This window comes from Melospiza melodia, chromosome 16, assembly GCF_035770615.1.
Source record: "Melospiza melodia melodia isolate bMelMel2 chromosome 16, bMelMel2.pri, whole genome shotgun sequence".
Lineage (NCBI taxonomy): Eukaryota > Metazoa > Chordata > Aves > Passeriformes > Passerellidae > Melospiza > Melospiza melodia.
The window spans coordinates 19,935,101-19,961,739 of NC_086209.1; the positions used below are offsets into that span (position 1 = coordinate 19,935,101).

The 26,639-nt window shown below is 52.8% G+C and overlaps 1 protein-coding gene and 1 long non-coding RNA gene across 4 annotated transcripts in view; one reads left to right on the forward strand and one right to left on the reverse strand.

Annotated features, from left to right (window-relative positions):
• Positions 1-18,291: 18,291 nt before the first annotated feature.
• LOC134425943 (uncharacterized) lies at positions 18,292-19,046 on the reverse strand. The gene is made up of 2 exons (XR_010029812.1): positions 18,813-19,046; positions 18,292-18,421 (listed from the first exon to the last, which is right to left on the reverse strand). It is a non-coding gene; the product is annotated as an uncharacterized LOC134425943 (long non-coding RNA).
• A 224-nt stretch (positions 19,047-19,270) lies between these two features.
• FGF13 (fibroblast growth factor 13) overlaps positions 19,271-26,639 on the forward strand; it is a 191,681-nt gene continuing 184,312 nt past the window's right edge. The window contains exons 1-2 of one of the 3 annotated variants that reach the window (XM_063170871.1): positions 19,271-19,370; positions 20,343-20,507. In XM_063170871.1, coding sequence (XP_063026941.1) covers positions 20,459-20,507 — 49 coding nt within the window. In that variant the 5' untranslated portion in view covers positions 19,271-19,370; positions 20,343-20,458. Of the gene's footprint in view, positions 19,371-20,251; positions 20,508-26,639 lie in introns of those variants that run through there. The other 2 variants (XM_063170873.1, XM_063170870.1) reach the window with 2 other exon arrangements.

Genomic DNA, 26,639 nt, shown 5'->3' on the forward strand with positions numbered 1-26,639 from the left:
GCCCGCAGGTCACAGGTGAGCTGTGGGAGCAGGGAGGGATGCAGGAACAGCCATGGACGATGCTCAGTGTGCCCAGGGCAGCCCGGGAGCCTGGCACAGCAGCCACACCAAGCTGCTGTAACAGCAGCAATGCTGGGCTGCCCAGGAGCAGCCCTGCTGCAGACAGCTGCATGTGTGCCACCCTCAGCTGCATTCAGGCACAGGCTGCTTGTAGGGTGTGAGTGAGGAGTGAGAAATGAACTCCAGGGGTCTCTGGGGCACCTCTGTGAGTGCATACCCCAGCAGCAGCTCTGGCAGGGCAGGTTGTGATTACTGTCAGCACCACCTCAGCCTTCTAGGGTCACTGAGGTGTTTGGGTTGTGTTTGAGGTCTCCCAGAGGTGCTGCTGGCCAGGCGCTTTCCAAGCCCAAGGTGCTGCCATGTGTCCTTGTTGAAAGGCAGAGAAGGCAGGGGGGAAGAAGCTTAGGATCAGAGAGGAGGATTAGAAAGAGAAAGGGGAAATTAAATGGTACCAACAAATTCCTACCAATAATAACGTGAGCTGTGGCAAGCAGCTCCAAATGGCTGATTTCCTTTTGGCCATTTTTACGTAGGAGTTTAAGTATAGATTTGGGAGGCTAAATATAGACAGTCTGAGATAACTATTATGTGAAATCTCACTTTGAAATTATTCAACATCTTCCTATTATCTATGAATAATCAGTGTTTCATCCTTTCAGCAGCTACTTCTTGCTGTTGGTTGGGTAACTCAGGAGAGATTTGCTGTACGAAAAGCAGCCTTTGGATCCTCTTCAGCAGATGAACACCTCTGCAGGCTGTAACCAGAAAAGAGAGGGGAGCAGGGTGTGAGATCAGTGTGCCCCCACAGCTGCTGCCTTTGGGAAAGCTGGGCTGGAAGCTGTTCCTGTAACAGCCTCAGCCTGGTTGGTGGAAGCCTTGCACAGGTTTTTGGAGGGAAATCCAGATCAGATTCCTCATCCTGCGCCTGCCCATCAAGATCTCATTTGCCAGATAACAGGAGCAGCTTGTTGTGCAGTGCTCAGGGTGCAGTCACATCGTGCTGGAGATTAAACCCGAGCTGATGAATGAACCCTTCACTCCTGTGAGTAATTGCCAACCATTAAAGCCTTAAACTGGCAACAGTCCTGCAGCACAGTCAGGGAAATGGTAAAAAGCTGTAATTGCAACCTGTGCTCCTTCACAATAATGCCAGTCTTATTGTGGCACATGCAGATTGAGTGGTGTGCCACTGTACACTAATATGGAGTATCAGTGCTGTCCACCCCAGCAGGAACCTCTGGAGCTGCAACCCATTGGAAAAGGTCTTTGAGGGCTCTAAATATCCCACATTGCTCCCTGTTTCTAAATCAGAGCATTGGAAGCTAAATATAGGCTGACTCTGGTTGTGACAGATCCTGAAAGCAATTCTTATTCATTTTGATTCTTGCCCAGAATATCCTTCTTGCAGTCCTACTTCTGAACCGTTGAAGAAAACAACTCTGACAAGTCACCCTTCAGCCTGAGCTGCAGAGAGGAGAGGCTCTGCACAGCTGACTGCAGACTGAAACACAGAATTGGGCATTTCCCTTCCTTCTGTACCTAACCCACACTCCCATCAGGTGCCAGGGCAGGAGCTTAACCTGCTTTCCCTGGCACTGCTGCGTTGGTGCTATCAGCACTCTGGTTTCATTCATGGCTCAGGGCTCCATCACCCAGGGGATGCTTTGGAATGCTCTGGATCCAGGTTCATGGCTCCATCACCCAGGGGATGCTTTGGAATGCTCTGGATCCAGGCTCAGGGCTCCATCACCCAGGGCTGCCCCAGATCCAGGCTCAGGGCTCCATCACCCAGGGGATGCTTTGGAATGCTCTGGATCCAGGCTCAGGGCTCCATTACCCAGGGGATGCTTTGGAATGCTCTGGATCCAGGCTCAAGGCTCCATCTGCCCAGAGGCTGTCCTGGATCCAGGCTCAGGGCTCCATCACCCAGGGGATGCTTTGGAATGCTCTGGATCCAGGTTCATGGCTCCATCACCCAGAGGATGCTTTGGAATGCTCTGGATCCAGGCTCAGGGCTCCGTCACCCAGAGGATGCTTTGGAATGCTCTGGATCCAGGCTCAGGGCTCCATCACCCAGAGGATGCTCTGGCTGCCCTGGCACACAGTGCTGCCAGCCCTGCTCCACCCAGGCCTCCCAGCACCAAGTGGCAGCCCCAGAGGAGGAGGATGAAAAGCTGAGGCAGCTGTCAGAGGGCAGGGCAGCTCCTGAGGAAGGTGTGGCTGCACAGAGCCTGATGCTCAGGCACTGGACATTGCTGACAGGAGGAGTGGTGCCCTGAGGAGGCAGGAACGGGCTCCCACCATCCCTCTGGGAAGCAGAGCATTGCTGAGAACAAGAGCACAGCGAGGATTTTGTCTGTTGTACATGCTGTGTACAGCCTCCCAGGGAATACAGCTGCATTCACACTTTAAGGTTAAAATCCAGACCAGTGGAGAAATGGAGGTGTTATTCCTGCTGTGGGAACAGTGACAATTACAGAGGGAAAACACAGGCAGGAGGAAATTCAGCTCGGTCTGTCTGTGGTACTGGCATCCCAAAGGCAGTTTCTCTTCTGTTTCCAGGCATTCAGGAAGCACTGTAAAGTCCCAGAGCCACAGAAATGGCAAATTTGCACCTGAAGGTTTTGCATCCCCAGCTCAGGAAATGGAGGCAGGGCTGCAGGAACAGATGGGAGCTATCAGCCAGCTCAGGAGAGACGTGCCTCAGGAGGTGCTTTATTTGTGGAGCTGCTGAGATCAAACAATCACAAAAGATCCTTGGCACCATCCAGAGAAGGGGAATTGGGTTCCTATGGCCCAGTTCTCCCTTTCAGACATTTGCTGCGAGCTTGGGGGAGGACAGGGGGGCGCAGGGACCCCCAGGCTCCCCCTGCCCCACAGGAGCCTGGCTGGGGAGGCTTCCTGCAGGTACAGAATTAGTGTCAGAGGGAGGGACAAGGCACCTCCTGCTCCTCACAGAACGAAACAGAGCAGGGCTAATGGGGAGCTCACAGAAGTGCACGAGAAATGTGAATGTCAGACGCGCAAAATATTGTTAAACACGAGTGATTTGTGAATTAAAATATTACCAGGCTGCTATTTTTAGCCCAGTGGAACCTTTAGTCATTCCACATTTAGATGGCTTATCAGAATTAAATAAATAACAGCAATGGTTACTGCTCAAATTAGGTCTGTCTCGGTTTCCATGGCATCCAATCTGTTATCTCCAATACTCCTGCCAGGATTTGTAGTGGGGCTCTGGGACAGCAACGTTTCTTATAAGGCTTATAAGGAATTATCCTGTAGCAATTTCAGCTATATGGTTTCTATGAAACCCTGGAATAAATGGATTTATTTAAGATGAGTTGAAGGGGGGTTTTTTCTTTTTTTTTTTCTTTTTTTTTTTACTGTTTTCTATTTTTAGCAGTGCAGCCTGCCTTGCTGTGGTGGTGGATTAACCCTTTCAGGACGTGTCACCTGTGTGGCGCCTGTGCCTGTTGCACTCCCTGGCAGAGCAGCAGCAGACCTGCATGCTTTGAAAACCAGGACTCAGGAATATGGGGTGACATGAATCCTTGCCTCCACCTTTTGGCACCTCCCAGTGCTTTGCAGGCAGCTGCCCAGGGGCGTTTGCACTGGCCTGAGACACCGAGCAGGGCCATCCTCAGAGCAAACACAGAAGCTCTGTCTGAGGCCAGGACACGGCAATGTTGGTGTGCTGGGTGCAGGTGAATGGGGGCAGGCAGAGCCCTGTGCTGTGTCAGGGCCAGCTGTGGTGTCCCTGTGCCCAGACCATCAAACTCAGCTCTCACACAGGGGCACAGCGAGCTCTCACACTGCACAGAGCAGGGAAATCCATTCATTTCTGCTGTCCCAGCTGTGCATTTCCCCACTGCTCCTCAATTGGTATTACATCTTTTAGTTCCTTGACCATTAGAGTTTTCAAGTGAGGCATTCATTAATCTTTTGTTTTCTAATGTTACCTAGGGTATAGATCCTGTTCTCTTTTCCCCTCTGGTAAGCACTAATTTACTTTGAATTTATTTGCATCCTGTTGTGAAGGAATTCTGGACCCATGGCATTTTAAAAATCAATGGCTCACTGGGTTTCTAATTTCCAGGTGATATTCCTAAACGAAATGTGCTGTGACACAGTGTGGAGATTTATGGCAAATATTAAGTAGCTCTGAACAACCCTTCTAATCCTTTTATAGGAATGAGTGAGTGACATCTCAGGGGATAAGCACTTTTACAGAGTGCTTTGGGTGGCTCTCAGGAGGGCAGCGAGGCCACAGTGGATATTGTGGTGTTTGATGTTCAGTTATTTGTATGTCAGTGCTGCACTGGCACTGCCCTGCAGCTGGCAGAGGCTGGCATCCCTCCCTCAGACATCAGAGGGCTGTGCTGGTTTATGCCAGCTCAGGGTGCACACAGCGCTTCCACCATCCCTCCCATGGAATCTGATTTACTCTGAATCACCATTGAAATACAGCAGCGTGCTCACAGTAGGCAAGAAATGATAAAGTACTTTCTATTTATAGAGCCCCAGCTCCTTCCCAGAGCCAGCTGAGCAATCCCCAAGCACAACCACAACACAAAGGTTTAACATTTCAGTGCTCTGTCACGCTGTGGTCACTGCAGATGGGCTGTGCCTGGGCACGCAGCCCCAGCACAAACCTCTCTGAAAAGCCCTCACCTGGCAGCTGCACCAGTGCAGAGGCTGTTGTGTTATTGCTGGTGGCACACGGCCTCTCTGGGCTCTGAGACACCGAAAGGGCTGAGCCAGGGGGTGAAATGCCCTGGGGACCCAGGCAGGGAGGGTGACACTGACTGTGGAGCCAGCACACACTCACACACACTCAGGGAGGGTGACACTGTCACTGTGGAGCCAGCACACACAGGGAGGGTGACACTGACTGTGGAGCCAGCACACACTCAGGCAGGGTGACACTGGGACTGTGGAGCCAGCACACACTCACACACACTCAGGGAGGGTGACACTGGGACTGTGGAGCCAGCACACTCAGGGAGGGTGACACGGTGACTGTGGAGCCAGCACACACTCAGGGAGGGTGACACTGTGACTGTGGAGCCAGCACACACTCACACACACTCAGGGAGGGTGACACGGTGACTGTGGAGCCAGCACACACAGGGAGGGTGACACTGTGACTGTGGAGCCAGCACACACTCACACACACTCAGGGAGGGTGACACGGTGACTGTGGAGCCAGCACACACAGGGAGGGTGACACTGTGACTGTGGAGCCAGCACACACTCACACACACTCAGGCAGGGTGACACTGTGACTGTGGAGCCAGCACACACTCAGGGAGGGTGACACTGTCACTGTGGAGCCAGCACACACTCACACACACTCAGGGAGGGTGACACTGGGACTGTGGAGCCAGCACACACTCAGGCAGGGTGACACTGCGACTGTGGAGCCAGCACACACTCAGGGAGGGTGACACTGCGACTGTGGAGCCAGCACACATTAAGGGAGGGTGACACTGTGACTGTGGAGCCAGCACACACTCAGAGCCCTGCTCAAGGTTTGCACGGAAGGAAGGAAGGGGTTAATGGTTGACATCAGCAGTACAGAGCCATTGGAGTGGTTATTCCAAGATCCCTGCTGTTGAGGCCAGATTCTCCTGGCTGCTCTCTAGCCAGCATTTCTTCTATTCCTGGTCTCTGCAGTTTAGTACAATCGTTTGCTTTTTCTGCTGCATTTTCTTGTTTAGGTGTATTTTACACCAGAATGCCCCTGAAAGGCTGCAGCTTGTCTGATTGCAGAGGGGGCACAGCTTTTGCAGTTTGTGAATATTTTTTGCAGTTTGTGGATGCCTTTGCAGTTTATGGATGTTTTTTGCAGTTTATGGATGTTTTTTGCAGTTTATGGATGTTTTTGCAGTTTGTGGATGCCTTTGCAGTTGCAAATTTTGGGATTGCTGCAGCGTTTGGCAGCTCCCAGTTCATGAGCTGGGCTCTGGCAGTGGGATGTGGGGCTTGGATAACCCCCATGGTGTTTGTGTGTTGGAAGTAAAGGCGTTAACTCTTTCTGACTTCATTCATTCAGGGCACCAAGGGATTGAACCTGAAACACAGCAGATCAATAGCAGAAACTCTTTGAGCTCTGTGAGCTAAGAATAAACACCAAGCACAGATCGAGTCAATGAACCTGTGCAGGAGCACAGGGGAAATGTAGCAGCAGTGCTCTGTTATTGCAGGTCAATAAAGGCTGGATCATGTTTGGCTTTCATTACTGATTAAAAAGATTTCCTTGCAAATGTTATGAGATTAAGACTGAGCTTTCTGCATGTGCTGAAAGGGTCATGTCTAGAGATGATCATCCTGGGCTGTCCCAGTGGAGCTGGTGCTGCAAATGCTGAGCCCTGGCTGCACAGGGTGGGTGCCCTGTGGGTGCTCTGTGGGTGCCCTGTGGGTGCCCTGGATGCATTAGGTGGGTGCCCTGTGGGTGCCCTGCCCTGCCCTGCCTGCACAGGGACCTGCCCTGGGGTGGTTTTGGGCCCAGGTGAGAGCAGCCCCCAGGCACTGATGCCCTGCCCCAGTGGGTGCAGGACCCCAGCAGCTCTGGGAGGGTGCAGGGTACACTGTGCCCTTACAGCAGTTATGGCTGAGGAAGCAATTTCATTACACATGACTATTTTTAGGTGCTTGCAGCTCAAAAGCATTACCTTCTTGGCAGGAATTCATCACACTTGTTCTCAGCTCCAAGCTGATATGGATATAAGGCTTGGCAGGGCTCCAGGGAGCTGAAGAACAGCTGCCTGGGATGTTTCCCAACTGTGGTTTTCACCAATTAAGAAGTTTGTTTCCACACAGTTGGGAGGATATTTCCCTCTGAGATCTTTCCCCATGATCTCTGCAGCCCCATGACTTTGGTCCCACAGCCAGAGTGCTCACTCGGAGATCCCAAAGGCATTTGTTCCCTTGGGGAACCACTGGGAGATCCACAGCATCCACCAACACTTAGTCCATATAAACCCAACCTGTAGCTCTGTAAAGCCAGGAGCTGCACACAGAGAAGTCAGAATTGCTGCTTTTATTGCCCCAGCCGAGCAGCAGCAGCAGGCAGTGGCACAGGCTGGCACTGGGGATGCTCTGGTGCCACAATTGGCACAGACTGCTCTGGGTCCTGCCCTTTGGGCTCCCTCCCACAGCTCAGTGTGGCAGCCACACCAACGCAGCTGCAGCGCTGCTCTGCTGGGCCAGAGCTGCTTCTCTCCAGTGTGATGGAAAGCAAGGCTCCATCCCCTCCAGGGCCATGCCTGAGTCACAGCTCTTCCCACACTGCTGTGACATGGACGTGGCTACGGGCAAGTGGCTGAAAGGTAGAGGGGCAGGGTCTGTCAGGCTGAGCCAAATGAAACATTAGTGTAAGATTAAATTCTCTCCTGGACTGAGTTTACCAGATCTCAGAGAAAGAGAAATATTTCTTAGAACTTGACAGTAACAGTGCCAGACAGAAATCTGCCTTTTTTTGGAAACTGCCTAGCCTCAGAAATTTGCATCCTTCTCTGCAGAGAGGTAGAGACAGCTGAGGCATTTAACAGCTGAGTATTTCCTTTAAACATAATGCTTAAAGCTTGTCTACATTTCTGTGGCTGTTCTGAAGCAACACCTGCGGTCTGGGAGATATCTTTGCTGAGGCAGAGCAGCTGAGCCTCTGAGAACGCTGCTGGGAAGTTCTACAGCTTATAAAGCTCTAAAGTTCTAAAGCTGCTTCCAGCCCAGCTCTCAGAGGAGCTTCAGCCCCTGGCTGGTGAGACACTGACCCAGTGCCCAGCTGGGACAAGGCAGGGGCACAGCCAGAGGCCCTGGGAGGGTTTGTGATGGAAAGAGCAGCAGAGGAACCCTCAGACACTTGTGCCATCCCTGGAAATGCTGCTGAAGGGAGGACATGAAGGGATTTGCTCTGCTTGCAAAGGGTGGTTCACGTTCCCCAAACACAGCAAAGTGTGGCACAGAGCAGGCAGGTGTGCCTGGGACAGGGGAGGAGGAGGATGGTGACGGTGATGGTGGTGACGATGATGATGATGGTGATAGTGATAGTGATGGTGATGGTGGTGACGATGATGATGATGGTGATGGTGATGGTGATGGTGGTGATGATGAGGACTTGCCCAGTTGCAGCTGCTGGGGGCACTGGGGTCCCTGAGCAGCAAACAAGGCACAGGTGCTGTGAGGGGGCAGTGCCTGGGGAGGGGAGCTGAGCTGAGCTGAGGGCACACAGCCCCGGCCAGGGTAGGGGCTGCTCTCCAGGTGTAACTGGGGAGGGTTAATGGGTTTAACTGGGTCACTCCTGCACTGGGCTGGGATCTGGCAGCACCTCAGAGCAAGGAGCAGCGGGAGGGGAAGGTCTCTCTCCTCCTGTGAGGTGGAAGTGCCAGGCACAGCCAGGGATGGAAGCACAGCACCCTCCTCATCCTGCCAGCCTGAGCAGCAGGTGAGGAGAGCTCCCTTCCCCTTCCCCTTCCCCTTCCCTTCCCACCAGGGCATGGGCTTGCTTGCTCAGAGGGTTCTGTCTGGACAGTGGAGTCTTAGCTTAATAAAATTGCTCAAAAGATACAAAAGATTCCCTGCAGGCAGATGCAGAGTAGAAGTTATGGGCCATAACAGGCTCTCTGGAGCCCTAGGAAAGCAGCTCATTCTTCCTTTTAAAGCCCCATTCTGAAATAAATCTGAGTGTTTCCTCAGAAATAAATATCCTGGTTACAGGAAAAGGTCTTGCCAGTCTGGCTGACATTTGAAGTCTGTACAAGTTTGATGGTGCAGCCCACACTCTGGCTTTCACTGCAAGAAGTTATTTTTGCAGAATCTCTTTCTCTGTTGTGTGAGGTATTTAGCCCATTCATCAATTTCCTGGCACACGAAGCTGCAGTTGGCTGGACAGCAGCAAGAGGCAGAGTGCTGTGCACACTTCTGCAAAACCCTTCTCTGTCCTGAGCCACAGCAGCCAAAGCCTTCTCCTGAGAGGGGTAAGAGCTCAGTGGCCACATTTGTTTGTTTTCAATGGTTCCAGACTCAGGACCCACCTCCAGCAGTTATCTCTGGGTACCAGCACCATGTGGTAATTTTCCATGTGATCTCCCTTTCCCCACCTTTTCATTATTATTATTTAATTTTTAATTCTCTATTAAATGATACTGTTTATGGTTTTGTTTCAAATGGATGAAAATTTCAATTGCATTTGACGTGAGCCAAAGCAGAACTGAATGTTTCTGACGGGGTTCTTTGCTACTGAATGTTCTGGGACCAAACCAACATATTTCTTGCTTTTAATCCTGACCTGTCTTCTTTGGCAATTGTGATTTCCCCACCTCCTGTGAATGCAACCTGAGGAAAAGATTTGTGTGGCTCCCTGGAGCAGGAACCAGCACACTCAGGGGAAAAGAGACACAACCCAAAGCACAAATCTCCCTTTTCCTATTTGAAACGTCTCTTGGCAGATTGTCTGATTTTCATTATCTTCATTGTTTCTCTTTCCCCCTCCTCCCTAGAAGATTCCATTTGGGCCATTAGCAATCTCAGTGTTTTCTGTGCAGTTCTGCTGGATATTTTTGTCAGTCTCAAATCAAAACGGTGCCAGATGGAAGCCCCATGCTCTTCAGAGATGATCATTTCCAGCATTCTTCTCTGAGCTTGTATAACATATGTCCACGAGAAATTGAAAATGCTTTTCCTTGTATGAATTGTGCACACTCAAGGGCAGCGAGAAGGTTAAGAAAATAACTGAGCCAGGAGTGTTCTGTACTTTTAAAGCAGATTAATTTCCTTAAGGGAGGATAGATTAACATTTAGATTGGTTGTTGATTTGTTGTGGATTGTCTTATTGCTACAAACACCTGCATCTGGCAAAGCAGTCATGAAACCCACCAGCAAAGAGTTTTATGTTGAAAATTGTCATTTTTACTATTAGGAAGGTGCCCTTTTTCTGTTTTGGGGGTTCTGTTGGCTTCATTTTTTATGCTGGCCCTGGTGCCCTGTCCATGCCAGGCTGTCTCCTCTCATTTCCATCCCTGTTTGTGAAGCACAGTCCCTTTGCATCTGTTTGTATGGGGTTCATGCAAAGTGCTACATATGCTCTATAGTGAGGGCTTTAAAAAGACCTTTAATATTTAAGCTGAATTTGCAGGGGCTGCAGATAGCTGCACTAAACACTACTGAAAACAGCCAAGCATCCCCCTTTTTAAAGTGATCATCTCACAAACCTGAGAAGATAAATGTCCTGTGATCACACAGACAGCATTTAGCTCATTGTGGGCAATTGGCAGAAGGATTCAGATCCCGGGCAAAACCTTTGTGCTAAATAAGTGAAAGTGTTTGGCTCTGCTCGGTGGCAGCAGGGATTGTTTGGGATGGCTGTTTGGCAGATGGGGTTCATTTTAACCCCCCCGTGCTTTCCTGGGCTGTTTGGGGTCTGGAGCTGTCAGGTGTTTTGGGGCTGTCAGTACCCTGGGAAAGGAACTGCAGGACAGCAGCAGCAATCTGACTTTTAGCTGGATATTCACAAACTGCTCTGAGAAGTTGGGAGACTGGGGGGCCCTCGGTGGATTCTCTGAAAATTAGCTTATTACTCAACTGTTAAGCGTATTGTATATGCCAAGTAATTAATTTTTACAGCAAACTTGTCTGTGATTTGGGCAAAGGAGCAATTAATTCTCTGGAAAGAGATCCATTATCATAATTGCTAATGGATCCAAAACTCCCTTAGACACAGATGGACAAAAAACCCCTTTCATCTCTGTGATTAGGGTACCTGAAAGTCGGGCCCAGCCTCCGTGGCAGGTAGTTAGCCCATTAAAAACCCTAATGTAGTGCTAATTGCAGATCGGCTGGAGGAGAGAGAACAGCTCCTCCTCCTCCCCCAGCTAGCACAGAGCACCCGGCCATCCCCTTCCCTGTCTCTGGGTGTGCAGATCCTTTACCGTTGTATTTCTCACACTACACTTTAGTGCACAACTCCAAAGCTCCATAGCCTGTTAGTTCCTGTCTTCCCATTGTGTTCAGACAAAACAATTCCTCACACAAAACACCACCTTTACTCATTTCTCACGTGCCTCTGTGTTAAATTTGGAGGATTTCTTGCTGGTGGGTGCTGGTCCACCATCCCTGATGATCATCCTGAATTCCCAGTACAGGTGAAACAGGGAGTCTGGAGGGCAAATACTTCTTCTAGAAATGACCTGTTTTTCTTGGGGATCAAAGCTGCCCAGGTGGTGGGATGGCATTTTAAAGCTCCGACTGAGAAAGGAAAGGGAAAAGGTGAGCCTGGGTGTGGGCAGAGCCCTGGAGATTAAGGAGCAGGTGCTGCACTCCTGGAGGAGAGCACAGCAGGGCCTCATTACCAGAGGTGCTGAGGAAATGAATCACCAGCATCAGGGAGAGCTCTCAGCTCACCTCTCCTTCAGGAAGAAGTACCTCTTCTAGGTATTCTTAATGGAAATTGTTCTCAGTGCTCCACTGGCAGCAGCAGCAGTTGAATTGTTTCTTGGGAGCATTATCTTGCCACACTAGATGTCAGTAAATACAGGTGTGTCTTTTTGCTTAAGGAAGGGAGCTTTTAGTTGATTCAATTCCCTTTTTCAAGTTATTGGCTGCCACTGTTTCCCTTAATTATCTTTAAATGAATAAACCAAATATGACGCTACATTGTACTGATTACACAGCAAAAAGCTTCTTAAACAGCTTATTGTCAAATTCATTTAAATGCAGAGGGGTGGAGTCCTTTGGGTTGTGATCCAATCCCTCTGCAGGTTTGGCACCCAGCAAGGCTGGACTGCTCCCAGAGCAGAGCAGAGCAATGTCCCTGCACATCTCTGGAGCTGGGGCTTTGTGCTTCACAGGGAACGGGGTCAGTAACACAGAAATACTGCTCTGGAAGGGACCTTCAGTAGAACTCCTGAAAGGAATGTGGAGCTTTTCTAGACTCCCGAAGCTGCTGCTGGCAGAGAGCTTCCCAGGACTGGTAATGAAAACGTTTTACAGCACTCTCCCAGCTTAGTGCAGGCAGTCTTGTGGCGGCAGCTTTTAAAAGCTGTTTGTCTCATTAAACTTCAGTTAACTCATTTCTGAAATTAGAAACTTTTGTGATTAATGACTTGTGGTAGTTTGCTTTTAACAAGATGTTCGCTAATCAGATCTGCTGTATTTCCTTAAATCACTTCAGAGAGTTGTATTGCTGCCTCAGTTATGACACAGTGACAGTGATGCCTGGTGCTCCAAGAAAAGCAATTGGTAGTGATGCAATTTGTGCCTACAGGAACTGTGTCTGAGGAGCAATTGAGAGGTACATGGCTGTAATAACAAACCAGGAGGAGGATGATTTCTGGTGAATTTGCCAGCTTTAGCACACAAGTTCTCATTCATTTGAACGGGGGTGTGCCAGGCTAAAAGGCTTAGGAGGAAGATTATCTTGAATGGGTGATTTCAGCTCCCCTGCTTTCCTGCCCTTTGTGGTGCCTCTGAGCTGAGGTGCAAACACACTCGTGGGTGTCACCTTTGTGTCACACGCTCACAGCTGGGCTCTGAGCCCCGGGGCAGGGTGGCAGTGCTGGGAGGGCCCTGCTGCTCCAGCCTGGCTGTGCACCGTGCAGGCAGGGCTGTGCAGGCATCTCTGCCCCTCCCCGCTCCAGGGACAGCGCCCAAGGGGTTAATCCTGGCCTTTACCAGGGCTCACATCTGCTGAGATGCTGGGAGTGATTCTGGCACTGGCCTGTGCTCTGTGGTTCTCAGCTTTTATTTCCAGTTGCATTCAAAGCCCCCTGGCCGTGCCTGGTGCTGTGGTGGTTTGGGGCAGGGTGAGAGTCTGAGCCTGGATCTCTAAGGTTTGTATTTTCCAAGACAAAAATGTTTTATTTGTTCCCCCTCCACTCCTTTTGTGTCTTTGCCCCTGTTATATATTTCCTTGTTTGTTGTGATTCCCTGCTCTTGTCAGGCTTCTCCTCTTTGTATATGATAGTGGCATTTTTATGCAATACTTAATTCTGTTATCTTTAAAGTTACAGACTAGCCCCGTGCTTTCGTGCTCCACACCTCTCCTGGCCCTTTGAAAGGAGTCCTACAAGCATTCTAAAGCAGGAAGAGTTTGTGCAGTGAGTTGGTGAGTATAAATAGCTCTGAAGCAGAGCAGCACCTGCCACCCTTGATCCTGGGCTTCCCACAAATCACTGTGCACCAGGGCTTGGTCACAGCTATTGTTTGTGCTAAGCCTCCTCCTACCCCTCTAATCCTCCTATTTACATGGATGGGATATTCTGCATGCAGGAAAGGGTGTGGGGACATAAATTGCAGCTGAGCATTTTGTGGACATGACACGGTGCACGTGTGGTGCTCTGCCAAGGGCAGAGGAACGGAAATGCTGACAAGGGAAAGATGTGGCTCTCCCAGAAGTGACTCTTGCTGCTTCTTTAAAGGATGTGCCTCCTGTCACACTGGCTCTTGCTGCTTCTTGGAGGAGCTGCTGGTGCTTCCCCAGCACAGGAGCTCTGGGCTGCTGTGAGGGCTGCACTGCCAGGATCTGTGGGGTTTGGTGAGCTGGGGGTGCTGGGCTCCTGCCACGCTCACCTGGGGTGGCCTGAGGCACATTGGCCTCCCTGTGCCCTGCTGCCCACGTCTGTCCAGATGTGTCCTGCCGCCACCCAGGCATGCCCAGGTGTGCCCTTTTGCTGCCCAGGTGTGCCCTTTTGCTGCCCAGGTGTGCCCTGCTGCCCAGGCGTGCCCAGGTGTGCCCTGCTGTCCAGGTGTGCCCAGGTGTGCCCTTTTGCTGCCCAGGTGTGCCCTTTTGCTGCCCAGGTGTGCCCTGCTGCCCAGGCGTGCCCAGGTGTGCCCTGCTGGCCAGGTGAGCCCTGCCGCCCAGGTGTGCCCTGCTGCCCAGGTGTGCCCTTCTGCTGCCCAGGTGAGCCCTGCTGGCCAGGCACGTGCTCCCATATCCATTACTGGGGTCAGCTGAGTCAGAGCTGTGTGCCGCAGGGCTGCAGAGCCCAGCTGATGCTGCAGGGCCTGCAGAGGCTCAGGTTCAGCTGCCATGGCCCACCCAGGTTGTTTGGCCTCTCCTGAGGAGCATGCGTTGTATGGAACTCGCTGGCTGAGCGTGGCACTGCTCCTCTGGCTGTGCTTCCCTGCACGCACAGCCAGGGCTGTTTCTGTGACCCGCTGCCTGTGCCTGCAGCACAGGGGACACGTGGGCTCACCCACCCTGGCTCCTGTCCGTGGTGGGCTGTGGGCAGCGTGCCTCAGTTCCCTTCGATGGCACAGCACAGACAGGCTCACACCGCGAGGGTTTCCTGCCTTGTGATGGTCACCAGGACCCCAAACCCTCCCCTCCTGCTGGGTCAGTATTCCAGCTGACCAGGGCTTCTCTGCCAGGCGTTATGGAGACTGCCTGCAGCTGAAAATGGGCTCAGTATTGGTGGTGGTGCCAGGCCAGGGCTGTGGAGGCAGGCAGGGGCTGGGCACCGGGAGCTGGCAGCTGGCAGGACAGTGGCACAGGCACCATCTAAACCTGGCACACGTGGGCACATGCCTGAGACGTTCCCCGGGACGCCTGGGGGAGCCTGGTGTTCATAAATGATTCCTCTAACTCCTGCTAATTTTAGCCTGGGCGTGTTTACAAACAGCAGCAGTGGTCTCTGCTCCTGACCCAGCAGGATTCCAGCCCCGTCCCTCTGGCACATTCCCTGCAGGAGCAACAAAATGGGTACAAAGCAGGGACACCAGGGGAGCACTCAGACTGCAGGCACAGAAACCAGATCCCAGGCTATGAATAATGGATCTGCAGCTAGCACAGTGGCACCAGAAATTGAAAAGTATGGACACCTAGGGATCGCTTTGGAGGAGAGCAATGGGGAACAGGGAGCCAAAGCTGAAGGCACAGTTTTAGTGGTGCTCCAGGGTGGTGTCTGGCAATGGGTCAGTGAAGGCTGGCATGACAAGGTGTCCCCAGTTGTAGTCACCAGCACTGAGCCCAGGTGCTGCTCTGCCTCACACAAAATGTTCAGTGTTGGTGCCCACAGGTTGCTGCACACAGCATCTCTCATTGAGCACACTGCTTGGCTATGAGACAAGAGGAAAACATAAAAAAATCAATTATTATTAATTCTTTCTGCATGTGTCTAACAGAAGCTTTCAAGTTAAAGCTTTATTTCAGTTGGTTATGGTCCCCAGTGTCTTCCCTGGAGAAGGACACAAGCCGCTTTCAGTCCTGCAAGGACCCAGGCCTGTCTGCTTTGTGAGTGTGGACATTTGTGCAAGCACAGGCAGGGCTGCGTGAACTGCATGGGAAGGTGCTCCTTTATTGCCCTGTCCCATTGCAGCACAGCCCCTGCGCCACAGTCCTGCACTCTCAGGACACACCTGAGACCTCTGCACGGCTCCCCAGTGCTGGTCACTAATGATCACTGCACCCTGAGGGCTCTGCGGTCAGGGTGGTGCTGCTGGTGCAAAGGAGAATCCTTAAACAGCTGCAATTCATCAAACCCGAGGAGAGGGGCACCCTCAGAGGCAGGTGGCAAGCAGGCATCTATTACAGGTCATCTGGGTAGGGTTTTAAGACAGGAAGCTTCTTCTGTAGGTTGTCAAGATTTAGTTTTTACTTCTCATTTGATTTGTAAGACATTGAATGAATTGTTTTGCCTGTGGCAGTAATTGGTGAGTGATCTCTCCCTGTCCTTATCCCAACCCACGAGACTTATGTTATATTTTCTGTGCCCTGTCCTGCTGAGGAGGGCAGTGATGGAGCAGCTTTGGGCCAGCATTCCATGGATGTGTGATCATTATCCCTTCCCACTTGGATCCTGTGAGGGTGTCTCTGCTGATCAGACAATTACTCAGAGAAATGAAACTGCAATCTCTGTGCCATCCATTAGCTGGAACTCTGTTTGCGTGCAGCAGCTGAGTTTTGGCAATCAAAAGGAAGAAGATCGTGCACAGCAAGCTGTCTGCCCAAAAATGATCTTCTGTGTGGTGCTTTAGACTGTGTGGGAATAGGAGTGGTAAAAATAATTTAGGGGCCAAATGAAACACCCATTGGAACAGGGATGTGCCTGCTCAGGGACAGGCTGTGCTTTGGCCCTGTGTTCGGTATTTAGCTCACCTGTAAACCTCCCTGGTTTTACTGTGACACACAACTGGTAGAACAGAAATCTGCCCTGGCATTCCAACTGAATCAGTGGTAGGACATAAGGAGATGTGCAGTGGATTTCTCTGGGCTGATTTTATACACACCACTGCAAAACAGTGGCAACTAAACCAGACACACGCCTTACTTATTTTATCCACATTGAATAGATACCTCTAGATGCCAGCGTGAATATTGAAATGTAAATTGAAATGAGGATTAAGTGCTTGTATTAGTGAGAGTTTATCATGTCTGGAATCTTAAATGTAAGGCCTGATCCTGCTCTGCCTGAATGTAGGGAGAGTTTTACTCCAGATTTAACTGGGAACATACCAGGAGCCATCATGACAAAGCTTTAAAGGCACAATGTAAGATTCCTGCTGTATAAAACAGTAGAATCTGGACCTTTTACAAACCCCTGCCTACAGAAAAGAGAAACTTTCAACTTGTGAATCAGTCAAAGAACCAAGGGAAAAGTACATTGATGAGCAATGTCACCACTGTATCTGTGTGAGTTCCAGAATCCCTCAGGGGATATTTGTCTCTGTGGATATTTTACGAGGGCAGGAAAAGCATGTTCATGACTTGAGAGAGTGTTTTATAGACAGACCATACAGCCAACTGCACGCCAAGCAGCCGCAGCTTTGCTGTATAAAAGCACTTACAGTTCGCAGTTTCAGGTTGTTAAGTGATACTTGACTTAGCCAAGGCTGTGCCAAGTCAGAAGCTCCCGGGAGATGTTCCTGGGGGAATAAACCCCTCAGCAGAGAGAGGCACAGCTCCGTGCAGCACATCAGCCTGCTGTGCCTGCTCCCGAGAGCAGCCCGGGCTGGGCAACGCAGAGAGCCCAGCTGGGATCTGCTGTGGGTGCTGTGGAAAAGCCTCGCGTTCCCCTTCACCCCGAGAGCCCTCGCTGTGCCCAGGGCACTCCTGCTGGTCCCTCTGGGAAGGAGAGCCACACACCGTACAAGGGTACGGATGATGCTCCAGCCATGTGTGCTGCCTGGCTGGTTGCCACTCGGTTTAAATGACTCTGTTGGAATCTGGGAGCTGCACAAGGTGAGTAATTAGAACAATTTACTGATATCTGACTTTAAATTGTGCTGCCACAACAAAGACTTGAATTTAAACCCTCCCAGGGCACACAGGGGCACCTAAACAGCATTTACACAGACACGTCAGATTTCTTTGTGTTAAACTTCACTAAATCTCCTTCCTCTGACTACCTGATTTATCTGGAGGTGCAGAAATTGCTGTAAATTCAGAAACTCAGAGAATGCTGTCAGTGAGAGGTCAGGGATCCCTGTCAGGGCCATGTACAGGTAAGTTTCTGCCTGAGCCTGTGCAGCTTGTTGTGTTTCACTTCTGTCACCACAGCATCCAAGTGCTTCTCAGCTTCCAGGGCAGGAGCTGGAAACCAATGAGGTGACAATTTCCCCTACTACAGTTGGGAAGTGATGTACCAAGACACCGAGGTTCAGATTCATATTTAAATACTTGAGTTAGTTAAAGGAATTCTGTTTTAAAGCCAGACCTGAGTGATTTTCCTAAAATCCAGAGATGCTCACTTCAAAGCAAGGAACTGATGGGGCAATCTGAAGACATAAGGCAGCACCCTGAGCACAGATTCCATCTCCACTAGGACACTCCAGCCATCAAGGCAGCTTTCAAATTCCAGGCTGTGCAAACTGGACCTGGATTGCAATAAGCCTTCATGCAAATCTCCTTAGATTTTGCATGCAGAACACGATATTTTATTGCTGTTTTAACTGACACTTCCGAGCCCTGAAAACTAGTAAGGGGAAAAGCTAACTCATTTAAAACAGCAGGGGAAGCTCCCTCTGCCCACCAGTTGGTACAATTCTTCCACAACCTGCTGAGCTGCTGCCTCCTTCCAGTGTAGTAAATGTGAGTGTAGGGCCTGGTGTGGTCAATGTAATAACTACTCCTGCAAAACTGAACACGTCTCCTGGCAAAGGTGAGAATGGCTCAGGTAAGGCAGCTTCACTGTCAGCACCAACACAGCATTTGTCAGTGACATTTGGTGTTGGAAAGACCTCAGACCAGAAGTGTGAATTGTCACGGCTCTCAGCAAAGACACTGCAAATGCCTTTGAAAATCAGGGCTAAGTTGTATTGGACAACTGAAATCTTGCTGGGGTTCATAAGCTGCTTCTGACAATGCTGGCTCAGCTGAACCAGAGAATCTCTCCTTCCCCATTCCGTTTCCATTCAGTGGTCCCTGTTTGGAGAGAAACAGGCAAGAAAAAGACCAGGTTTTTAACCCCCTGGAGAGCCTCGGATGTGTTAAAACACCAAACAGCTGAAGAGGCTCGTGTGAAATAGACTTACATGGAGAGCACTCCAAGCCCACTATCACCAGAGGGCTTACTGAATCCTGGAGTCATTTTGATTGGGAAAGGCCTCTGAGATCATCAAATCTGTTAACCCGCACTGCCGTGCTCACCGCTAAGCCATGTCCCTAAATGCCACCCCTCTGTGGTTTGAAATACCTCGGGCGATGGTGATTTCACCCCTGCCCCAGCGATCCCGTGTCCCTGAGGAGCAAAGCCGAGCCTGCCGAGCCATCCCGGCTCCTGCTTCTCAGCTTAAACAGCCCCAACGCCCCTTACCGCGCTTGATCCGCAGGCACCACGTGCGGTGGGCATGAGCCTTCATCCCACGCCGTGTTTCATCATCACCCACTGACTCAGCCGCTGTCCCGCAGCGCGGTGCCCGGGGCAGAGGGCTGGCCGCCGAAAGCCGAGCTGTCCCCGGCTGTCCCCAGCTGTCCGGTGCCGCAGGGGACGGGGACAGGGCCGGGCAGGAATCCGGCCCCACTAAAAATAGCGGCCCCGGGGCCGGGCTGTGCCGGGACCCCCGGCGGGAGCGGGGCACGGGGGCTGCCCGGGTGCCAGCCCTGCCTCGCTCCCTGCGGGAACCCCTCGTGTCCCCGGCCCGGACCGGCTCCTTCGGGCCGGGCAGAGCGGGCAGGAGCAGCCGCGGGGCTCCCCGGCCCGGCCCGGCCCGGCTCGCCCTGCCCTGAGGGTTATTTTGGGCGGCCCCAGCGGGGCCGGGCTCCAAGGGGCAGCACCGGGCCCGTCCCTCCCCCGGCGGCGGCCCCGGCAGAGGAAGTTTTGCCCCAGCGAGGAGAGGGGGCCAGGGGGGCGGGACACGCCGCTGTTACACAGGTGAGGGGCTCTGGCGGTCCCTTCCCGCTCCCCGAGGGGATGGAGCAGGGGGCGGGAGGGGTCCCTGAGCGCCGTCCCACACCCCGGGGCAGGGCTGGGCTGGGCGGCAGCCGGCGCGGCTCTGCCCGTTCCCTGCTGCGGAACCCGATCCCCATTGCCCTCCGTGCCCGCTGCTATCGGGAACCCGATCCCCCGGTGCCCCCCGTGCCCCGCTCCCGCCACGGCAGCAACAGGCAGGGAGCGGGCGGCACCCGCCGGGCCCCGCGCCCACAGCCGCCCCTGCGGTGCCGGGCTGGCAGCGGCTCCCCGGGCCGGGGGCAGCCCGGCTGGCCGTGGCTCCGGCCGTGGGGCGGCGGTCCGTGGCCGCGGGGCAGCGGGAGGCGTGCTGCCCCCGCCCTCCCCCGTGCCGGTTAATGGAGCCCCGGTGCGGGTGATGGGGAGCGCGGGGCCGGCGGCTGGAGCTGCCCCTCCAGCCCTCCTCGCTGCCGCGAGCGTAAACCTGCCGCCTCTCCCGCAGTGACGGGGACTCGCGTCCTCCTCCTCCGCCTATCCGCGGCTGCGGCTCAGCTGCTCGATCCCATTATTATTAGGGGAGGATGCGAAAAGAGAAAAACCCGAACCCAACACACCCAAGCGAACAACCCCTCCCCAGTCGCGGTACCCCCCTCCCCCCGGTCGGTGGGACTTGCAGGACCAGCTGCGCTTCCCTGGCCCTGGGGAGGGGAGGCAGAGCCGGGGAGGCGGGGGAAGGAGGGGGCCGGGGCCGGGCAGACACGGGGAATATCGCTTTTGTCTCCGGCACGGCGAGCGGCGCAGGGGCTCGGTGCTGCGGCTGCCGGAGCCCCCCGCTCCCCGCTCGGCTCCCGCAGGCACCGCGGCGGCGCCGCCGGGCTCCGAGGCTCCGCTCCGGGGAGCGGGCAGCTCGCCGGCTCCTCAGTGCCCCCCCTTCCCCTGCTCCCGGTGTTATTTCAGCCTTTTCGGCGTAGAGGATCCCCCACGCGCACGCACGCTGCTCCCCGCCCGAGGTTTCTTTGGTCCAGCCGGAATTTGCGACGCTCCCGGGGATTTTCCCACCCAAGCTGGGGTCTATGAGCGGGAAGGTGATCAAGCCCAAAGAAGAGAAAGATGCTTCCAAGGGTAAGGCAGGCGCAGCCGCCCCGATCGGCGGGCGCGTTCCCCGGCCCGACCGCGGACAGCTCACGGGGCCGGGAGGGGGGGCACGGCTCCGGGGGCAGCCCCGGCTCGGCAGGGAGCGGCACCCGGCGCTGCCCGGCACCCCGGCCCGGCCGCGGGGCCCGCTCAATGCGGCACCGGGGCCCCCCCGTTCCCCGGCGGCCAGGGGAGGGGAGGGGGCGGCTCCCGGCCGGAGCCGGGGGTGCTCGGCGCTGCGGCGGCTCCGGCCGGCGGGCGGGGAGGGCACACATCGCCATGGAGACGGGCAGCGGGGCCCGGGCCGGGGCACCGAGCGGGGCCGGGGCACCGAGCGGGGCCGGGGCACCCAGCGGGGCCGGGCACGGGGGTTTCCCCGCCCCGCTTCGCCCCGGGCCCCGCGGCGCTGGGGCTGCCCGCGCCGGGGGCATGGCCGGGGTTTCTGCCGGGTACGGGGTCCATGCCGGGGTTCCCTGCCAGGGTGCGAGGGTTCCCTGCCGGGGTTCCCTGCTCGGTTCCCTGCCGGGGTACGGTACCGGGGTTCCCTGCCGGGGTTCCCTGCTCGGTTCCCTGCCGGGGTACGGTACCGTACAGTTCCGGGGTTCCCTGCCGGGTTCCCCGCCGGGGTGGTGCCCGCACAGGTGGCCGTGTGCCCCGTGCCACCCCGGCCGGCTCGGGGCTCGCTGTCCCTCGGGGTGTCCCCAGGGGCTCCCCGCACACCCCAGTGTGGTTTGGGAGCGGGGCTGTGGCCGGGCCTCCCCGCAGGACCGAAACCCGCCCCTCGTTTCCCAGTTCTGTAAAACCCAGTGGGACGCTTCCCTGCCGTTTACTTTTTTAGCAGCCAGAGAGGCCGAATCAAAACAATACAGCCTTTCTATTCTTGATAAAAAGCTTTTGGTTTCATGGTTTTGAAAATTTATGTTTAACACTTTGGAAATCTTCTTTTTTTATGTGAGTTTTTTCCCAACTCTGTCTTTCCCCTTCTTACTATGTTCTGTCTCATGTCCAAATCCTTAGCGTTTGCATGACATTTTTTTTCTCAGCAACACAATCAACTTCGCTACTTAGATGCATTGCAAAACCTTACTTTTTTTAGATAAATATGTTTTGCCTTTACATTATATCCTTTGAAGTTGAGTTGATTTTGATTTTCTTTCATGGTGGCCTTATTCGCTATATTGCGCTTTAAATAATTTATTAAGCAGCGCAGAACAAAAGATTCCCGCCTTTCCGAGGAATTATTTTGCATGATTTAGAACTGTGGTACGAACGTAAGCAAAAAGAAATTGCCGTACTTGTGCTATGCTTGCCTGAAAGCTTATTTTTAAAATCAAGCTTACATATTGCATTTTGTGCTGTGATTACAGGTTCTAATGACACACTTCACGTCTGAAATTGCTTTGGCACATTTCAGAGCAGTGGGACAAAGGCACTTGTGTGTCTGTTAGTGAGTCAGTGGTGCCTGAGACGTGCGAGGCTGTGATGTCAGCGCTGACAGGGTGAGCAGGTGAATATTCTGAGGCTCAGGAAAAGCAGTGGGTGCTGCTGCTCTGCTTCAGGAGAGGCTGCTCCGCTCCCTGAGCTCACAGAGAAACTTTGTGTGTTCCCACCAAGCAGAGAGGCGGTTGTGGGTGCAGCAGGAGGAGCCCACATGTGTGAGGAGCTTTGTGAGTGGTGCGGAGCACCTGTGAAACAGCTTTTGGAGAGGCTCGGGGATGCTGAGAAGGAGTTAATATTTACTAGCTCATGTATAGGCTGCATGATCCTCCTCAGCCTCTTGAGTTGTAGGCAAGAATAGGAAATGTTCTTTCCTCTGAACCACCTGAATGCTCTTTTGGTCATTGCAAGTGTTAATGCTCTCCATGGGAATGTTTGATTTGGCCCCAGCCATAGTAAATCCAGGCAGTGATGGGTGGGGTTTTTTGTTAAGATTTTTTGGTCCGGATGGGTTTTTTATACAATTAAACAATTTATAATTTGCCTGGAAAGGATGGGATACCATTTCCTGCATTTTTCTGCAGGTGTCCTGTGGCACTGGAGTCCTGAGAGAAAGCTCTGTGGTTTTGGGTTAGTTGCCCTCTCTTTCGAAGAACAACATGATCATGTTTTATATACGAGTGGCTTGTGGTGGTGCTGGTTCAGGTACCCCCTCTGTAAGGGAGGGTGGTGTAGTTTGAATACCTGCTGTAAATGCAGCTGTCCCGGGGCTGTGTTTGCCCCATAAATGTGGGATGCTTCTCAGTGAGAGCAGTGCCAGCGTTTCTCGCTCCTGAAGCTTGCTCAGCCATTGCAGGGCCACGCGTGAGGTGAGACCTTGCTGTAGTTCTCTACAGGATTTGGGGAGGGCCATGTTCAGCCCAAATGTAGGAGCTGCACTGTGTGTGTTGTTAAGAGACACTTTCTTCCCCTGGATTTGGGGTGGCTCTTTCTAGAAAAAACTGATTTATCCAGATACTTGAAAGGCCATGGATTTTGCTGGGCAAAAGCACAGTCCAGAGCAAATACTGAACTGCCTTGCAGTGGTTGTTTGCAGTGAAATTATGCTTTTGTAAAGTCTGTGGTGGTGTCAGTGGACTTCTGCAGGTGTTACAGAAGTATAAAAATCTATTTTTAATTAAAACAGTGGGGGTTTTTCACTTCTTTCCTGAAGCCAAAGAGGAGGGTAACTGCTTGCTTAAGACTGTGTTGGTCCCAGGTGTCAGTCCTGCCTGGAAAACCCAGTGATGGCTGTGTTGTGCTCAATATCTGGTTGCTTTTAAAAGTGGCTGTGGGCATTTGGAATTATCTATCCTAATCTTAACTGAAGCTCATGGATTAACAGAATGAAGTCAGGGATGCGCACCTTTCCTTTCTGCAAGATGCTGCAATAACTGTGCTGTGTACCTGTAGGATTAGGGCAGATGATGGCTTTGATCCCCTGTGTTCAATTCAGTGTGTGAGAGTTGGAAGGTGCGGGGTGCTGCCGGCCCAGGTGTGCTCCCCGGGGCACAGGGGCAGTGCTGCTCTGGGGTGGAGGCTGTTTGGGGCAGCCAGCAGCTGGCTCCAGAGCAGCCTGTCCCCTCTGGGCTGCCTTCCCCTGGGGCAGTGTCCGTGTCACCTCGCTGTGCCCGGGGGCAGGAATGCCAGGGGCTGGGCAGGAACAGCTCAGCATCCCACAGTGGGCACTGACTGGGGAGCAGCAGCTCAGTGCCCAGGGGATGCTCTGGGTACATTCCCAGCTCAGCAGTGGGCACTCAGTGATTTTGGGGGCAGCTCTCCTGCATTCCCAGCACAGCAGTGGGCACTGATTTTGGGGAGCAGCTCAGGGGGTGCTCTGGGTGCATTCCCAGCACAGCAGTGGGCACTCAGTGATTTTGGGGCAGCTCTCCTGCATTCCCAGCACAGCAGAGCAGCTCCCACCAGGCAGGTTCTTGTCCTGGCACGGAGCTGCTGTGTCCAGAGCCGTGGCTGTGCCAGGGCAGGGCATTTCCCCAGAAGTGTTGGCCTTGCACTCTGGGCACAGTGCCTTGAGTGTCCCCGTCGGTCCTTGGGGCTGGACCAGCATCACCTGGTTTGAATTAATATTTTATATCTTATGTTTGGGGAGGGTTGTGGGCAGGAGGAGAGCCCTGGGCATGCATGGGGAAGGAGCTGAGTGCTGGCAGCCCTGTGCTTTGGGGCTGGCCCTTGCAGAGCCCGTGCTGCCTGCTCTTACAGCCAGGCCCTTGCACACACACGCTGCTCTGCAGTTTGTGTGGCTCCTCTGGCCAGAGTCAAGAGCTGGAGCAGAGACTCTCAAACTCAATCTGAGGACTGGATTAATCTGCATTTGTGTCCTTTTTACTAAGGGGATTATGTACTATTGGCTTCCCCATCAAAGCAGATGCAGGGGGATCTGTTCCTGTCACCGTGCTGTCACCACAAGGAACTGGGATAGCTTTGTCCAAAAGTCTGATCACCTCAGCCATAAGCAGTGAGAAAATGCAGAGTGTATTTTCTTCTGCAGAAAGCAAAATAGGAGCATTTTTGAAGTTGAAAGCATCTAATGTGAGAAGAGCGTATTGAAATAGTGACAGTAACAGTGAAGACTCTGGAAGTACAGGTACTATTCTAATTCAGTGACAGCAGAAAACAAAGCACTTAGAGAAATCACTTGGCAGGAAGAACAGAAGTCAGAATTTTGAGGTATCTATTACTGCTTTTCCTGGCTTTGTGGGAATATTGGATAATGCAGCTTATGATTGAAAGGTCTGGAGAAAAGCTGACAAAAATAAAGAAGCTGATCTCAACAGTTATATTTCTATAGAACTGATTCATGAGACAGTAACTTACTTCAGGGACTGAGGAGGAGCAGTGTGTAAGCTGACCACGTCTTGGTCTGAGGCCACGGGATCAAAATTAGCAGCGAGTGCAGCCCTGGTGAGAAGGGGGAAGGGAGCCCGGTGCTGAGTGCCCCGAGTGCTGCTTGGCCAGCTCAGGTCACAGGCAGGGCAGTTCTGTGTCTTTTCGGCAGAAACTTGGGCGCCAGTTCTTTTCATTGCAGACCAAAAGCCCCCCAGACTTCAGCAGCAGCTGCAGTTTAGGATGTGAGCTTGAGGATCTGTTCAGGCAGGTGCTTGCCAGCAGCACATTGGGTCTTTGTGGTCAGTTGGTGCTGCTGACCCACACATCAGAACTTGTGTTTGTGTTACCAACACGGAACGGCACCAGAGAGTGAGTTCACCACAGCGCTTGTGTTCCCTTCACGCTGGAAATCTCAGAGGCTCCTGTCTGAGGCTGCAGATTTCACTTTGCATAGAAGCCTGCATCGCCCACTGGAAAGAGCCAGCCAGAATCGGGGCCATGGCCCATCCCATCCTGCCATTGATCCCTCAGCTCACAATGGATGCTCGATGCTTGGCCCAGCCCTGATCCATTCAGAACTCCCAGTGACACCGGTGGGAGTTCTCTGTCTGTCCGTGGCATTGCCTCTGATTAGTGGGAGGTTGTTAATGTGCCCATGCTTGGAATATTTACAGTAACTACCTCCTGTTCTGACTCATTATCTGGGCTGGCTTTGGTACCACAAACGACAGGAGCTCTATAAAAGAAACATCCTTCCCTCTCAATCCCAAGACTGTGGCCCCTCACATATGTTGATAAAACGTCAGCAGCTAAAAAGTGGAAGCAGTGTTGAGATGGAAATGCCAGCACATTTGTGCTGATGCTCCTGAATGGTTTTAGTGTTGAGGAAATCCACAGCAAGGCAGAATTTCCAGGGACAAGCTCCACACTCGGGGGTTTGCTGGTGTTGGTTCTGTGTGGCTGCTGTCCATGCCAACAACTTGTGTTGTACAGAAGGTAGTAAAAGTCTTTTTTTTTTGCTTCTAGAGGAAAACTTAATTATAGTTGCCTCTTGCAGATGCCAAATCTCCAAATGAAGCCTGGAGGACGAGCAGCCCCACAGAGCCTTGCAGGGCACTGCAGAGGGGGAGCACAGCAGATGCACCAGAATCTGCATGGCCTAGAATCTGGCATCTCTGCTCTGTGGCCACCCACAGTACCCTGCAGACATGTCATTAACTGAGTTTGTGCCATCTTCTGAGATTCCCTGCAAGGCACTGGTCTCACCCCCGTGCTTTGGGAACGGAGGCTGCAGGGCAGCCTTGGGTCCATGCATGCTCAATTTCTGCTTCTGCTCCTCATGGTGTGTTAGTGCTGATGTCTCCTGCAGAAGCCACAGCTCCAGAATTGTGTGAAAAACCTCCTCAGGAGCAAAGACAGGACAAGTCCTGTTCCTCAGCCTCCTGCAAGCACTGAATCCATGCTTGTATAAAATCCTCTGTAAATCTGGAGGTGTTCTGTGTGCAATAAAACATTTGTAACTCCAAGAGGCCAAGCCTCCCATCCTGGACAACCCTTAGCTGAGCATTTTCAGGCCAGGAGTTCTGTGTTTCTGTGTATGGGAGAGGAGCTGCCCTGTTGGTGCCTGGATGCTCTCACAGATTCCGTGGTCTCAGATCTCCTCTGTGGGACTGAAGGGTTCTTGGCCACTCCTGTCCCTCTCAGCTGAGCCTGGCTCTAGGGCTTGTGTAGCCCAAGCTGTTTTTCCTTCCTCAGCTACATCGTTTGACCTAACAAAACTCCCTCCTTTTCCCCAAA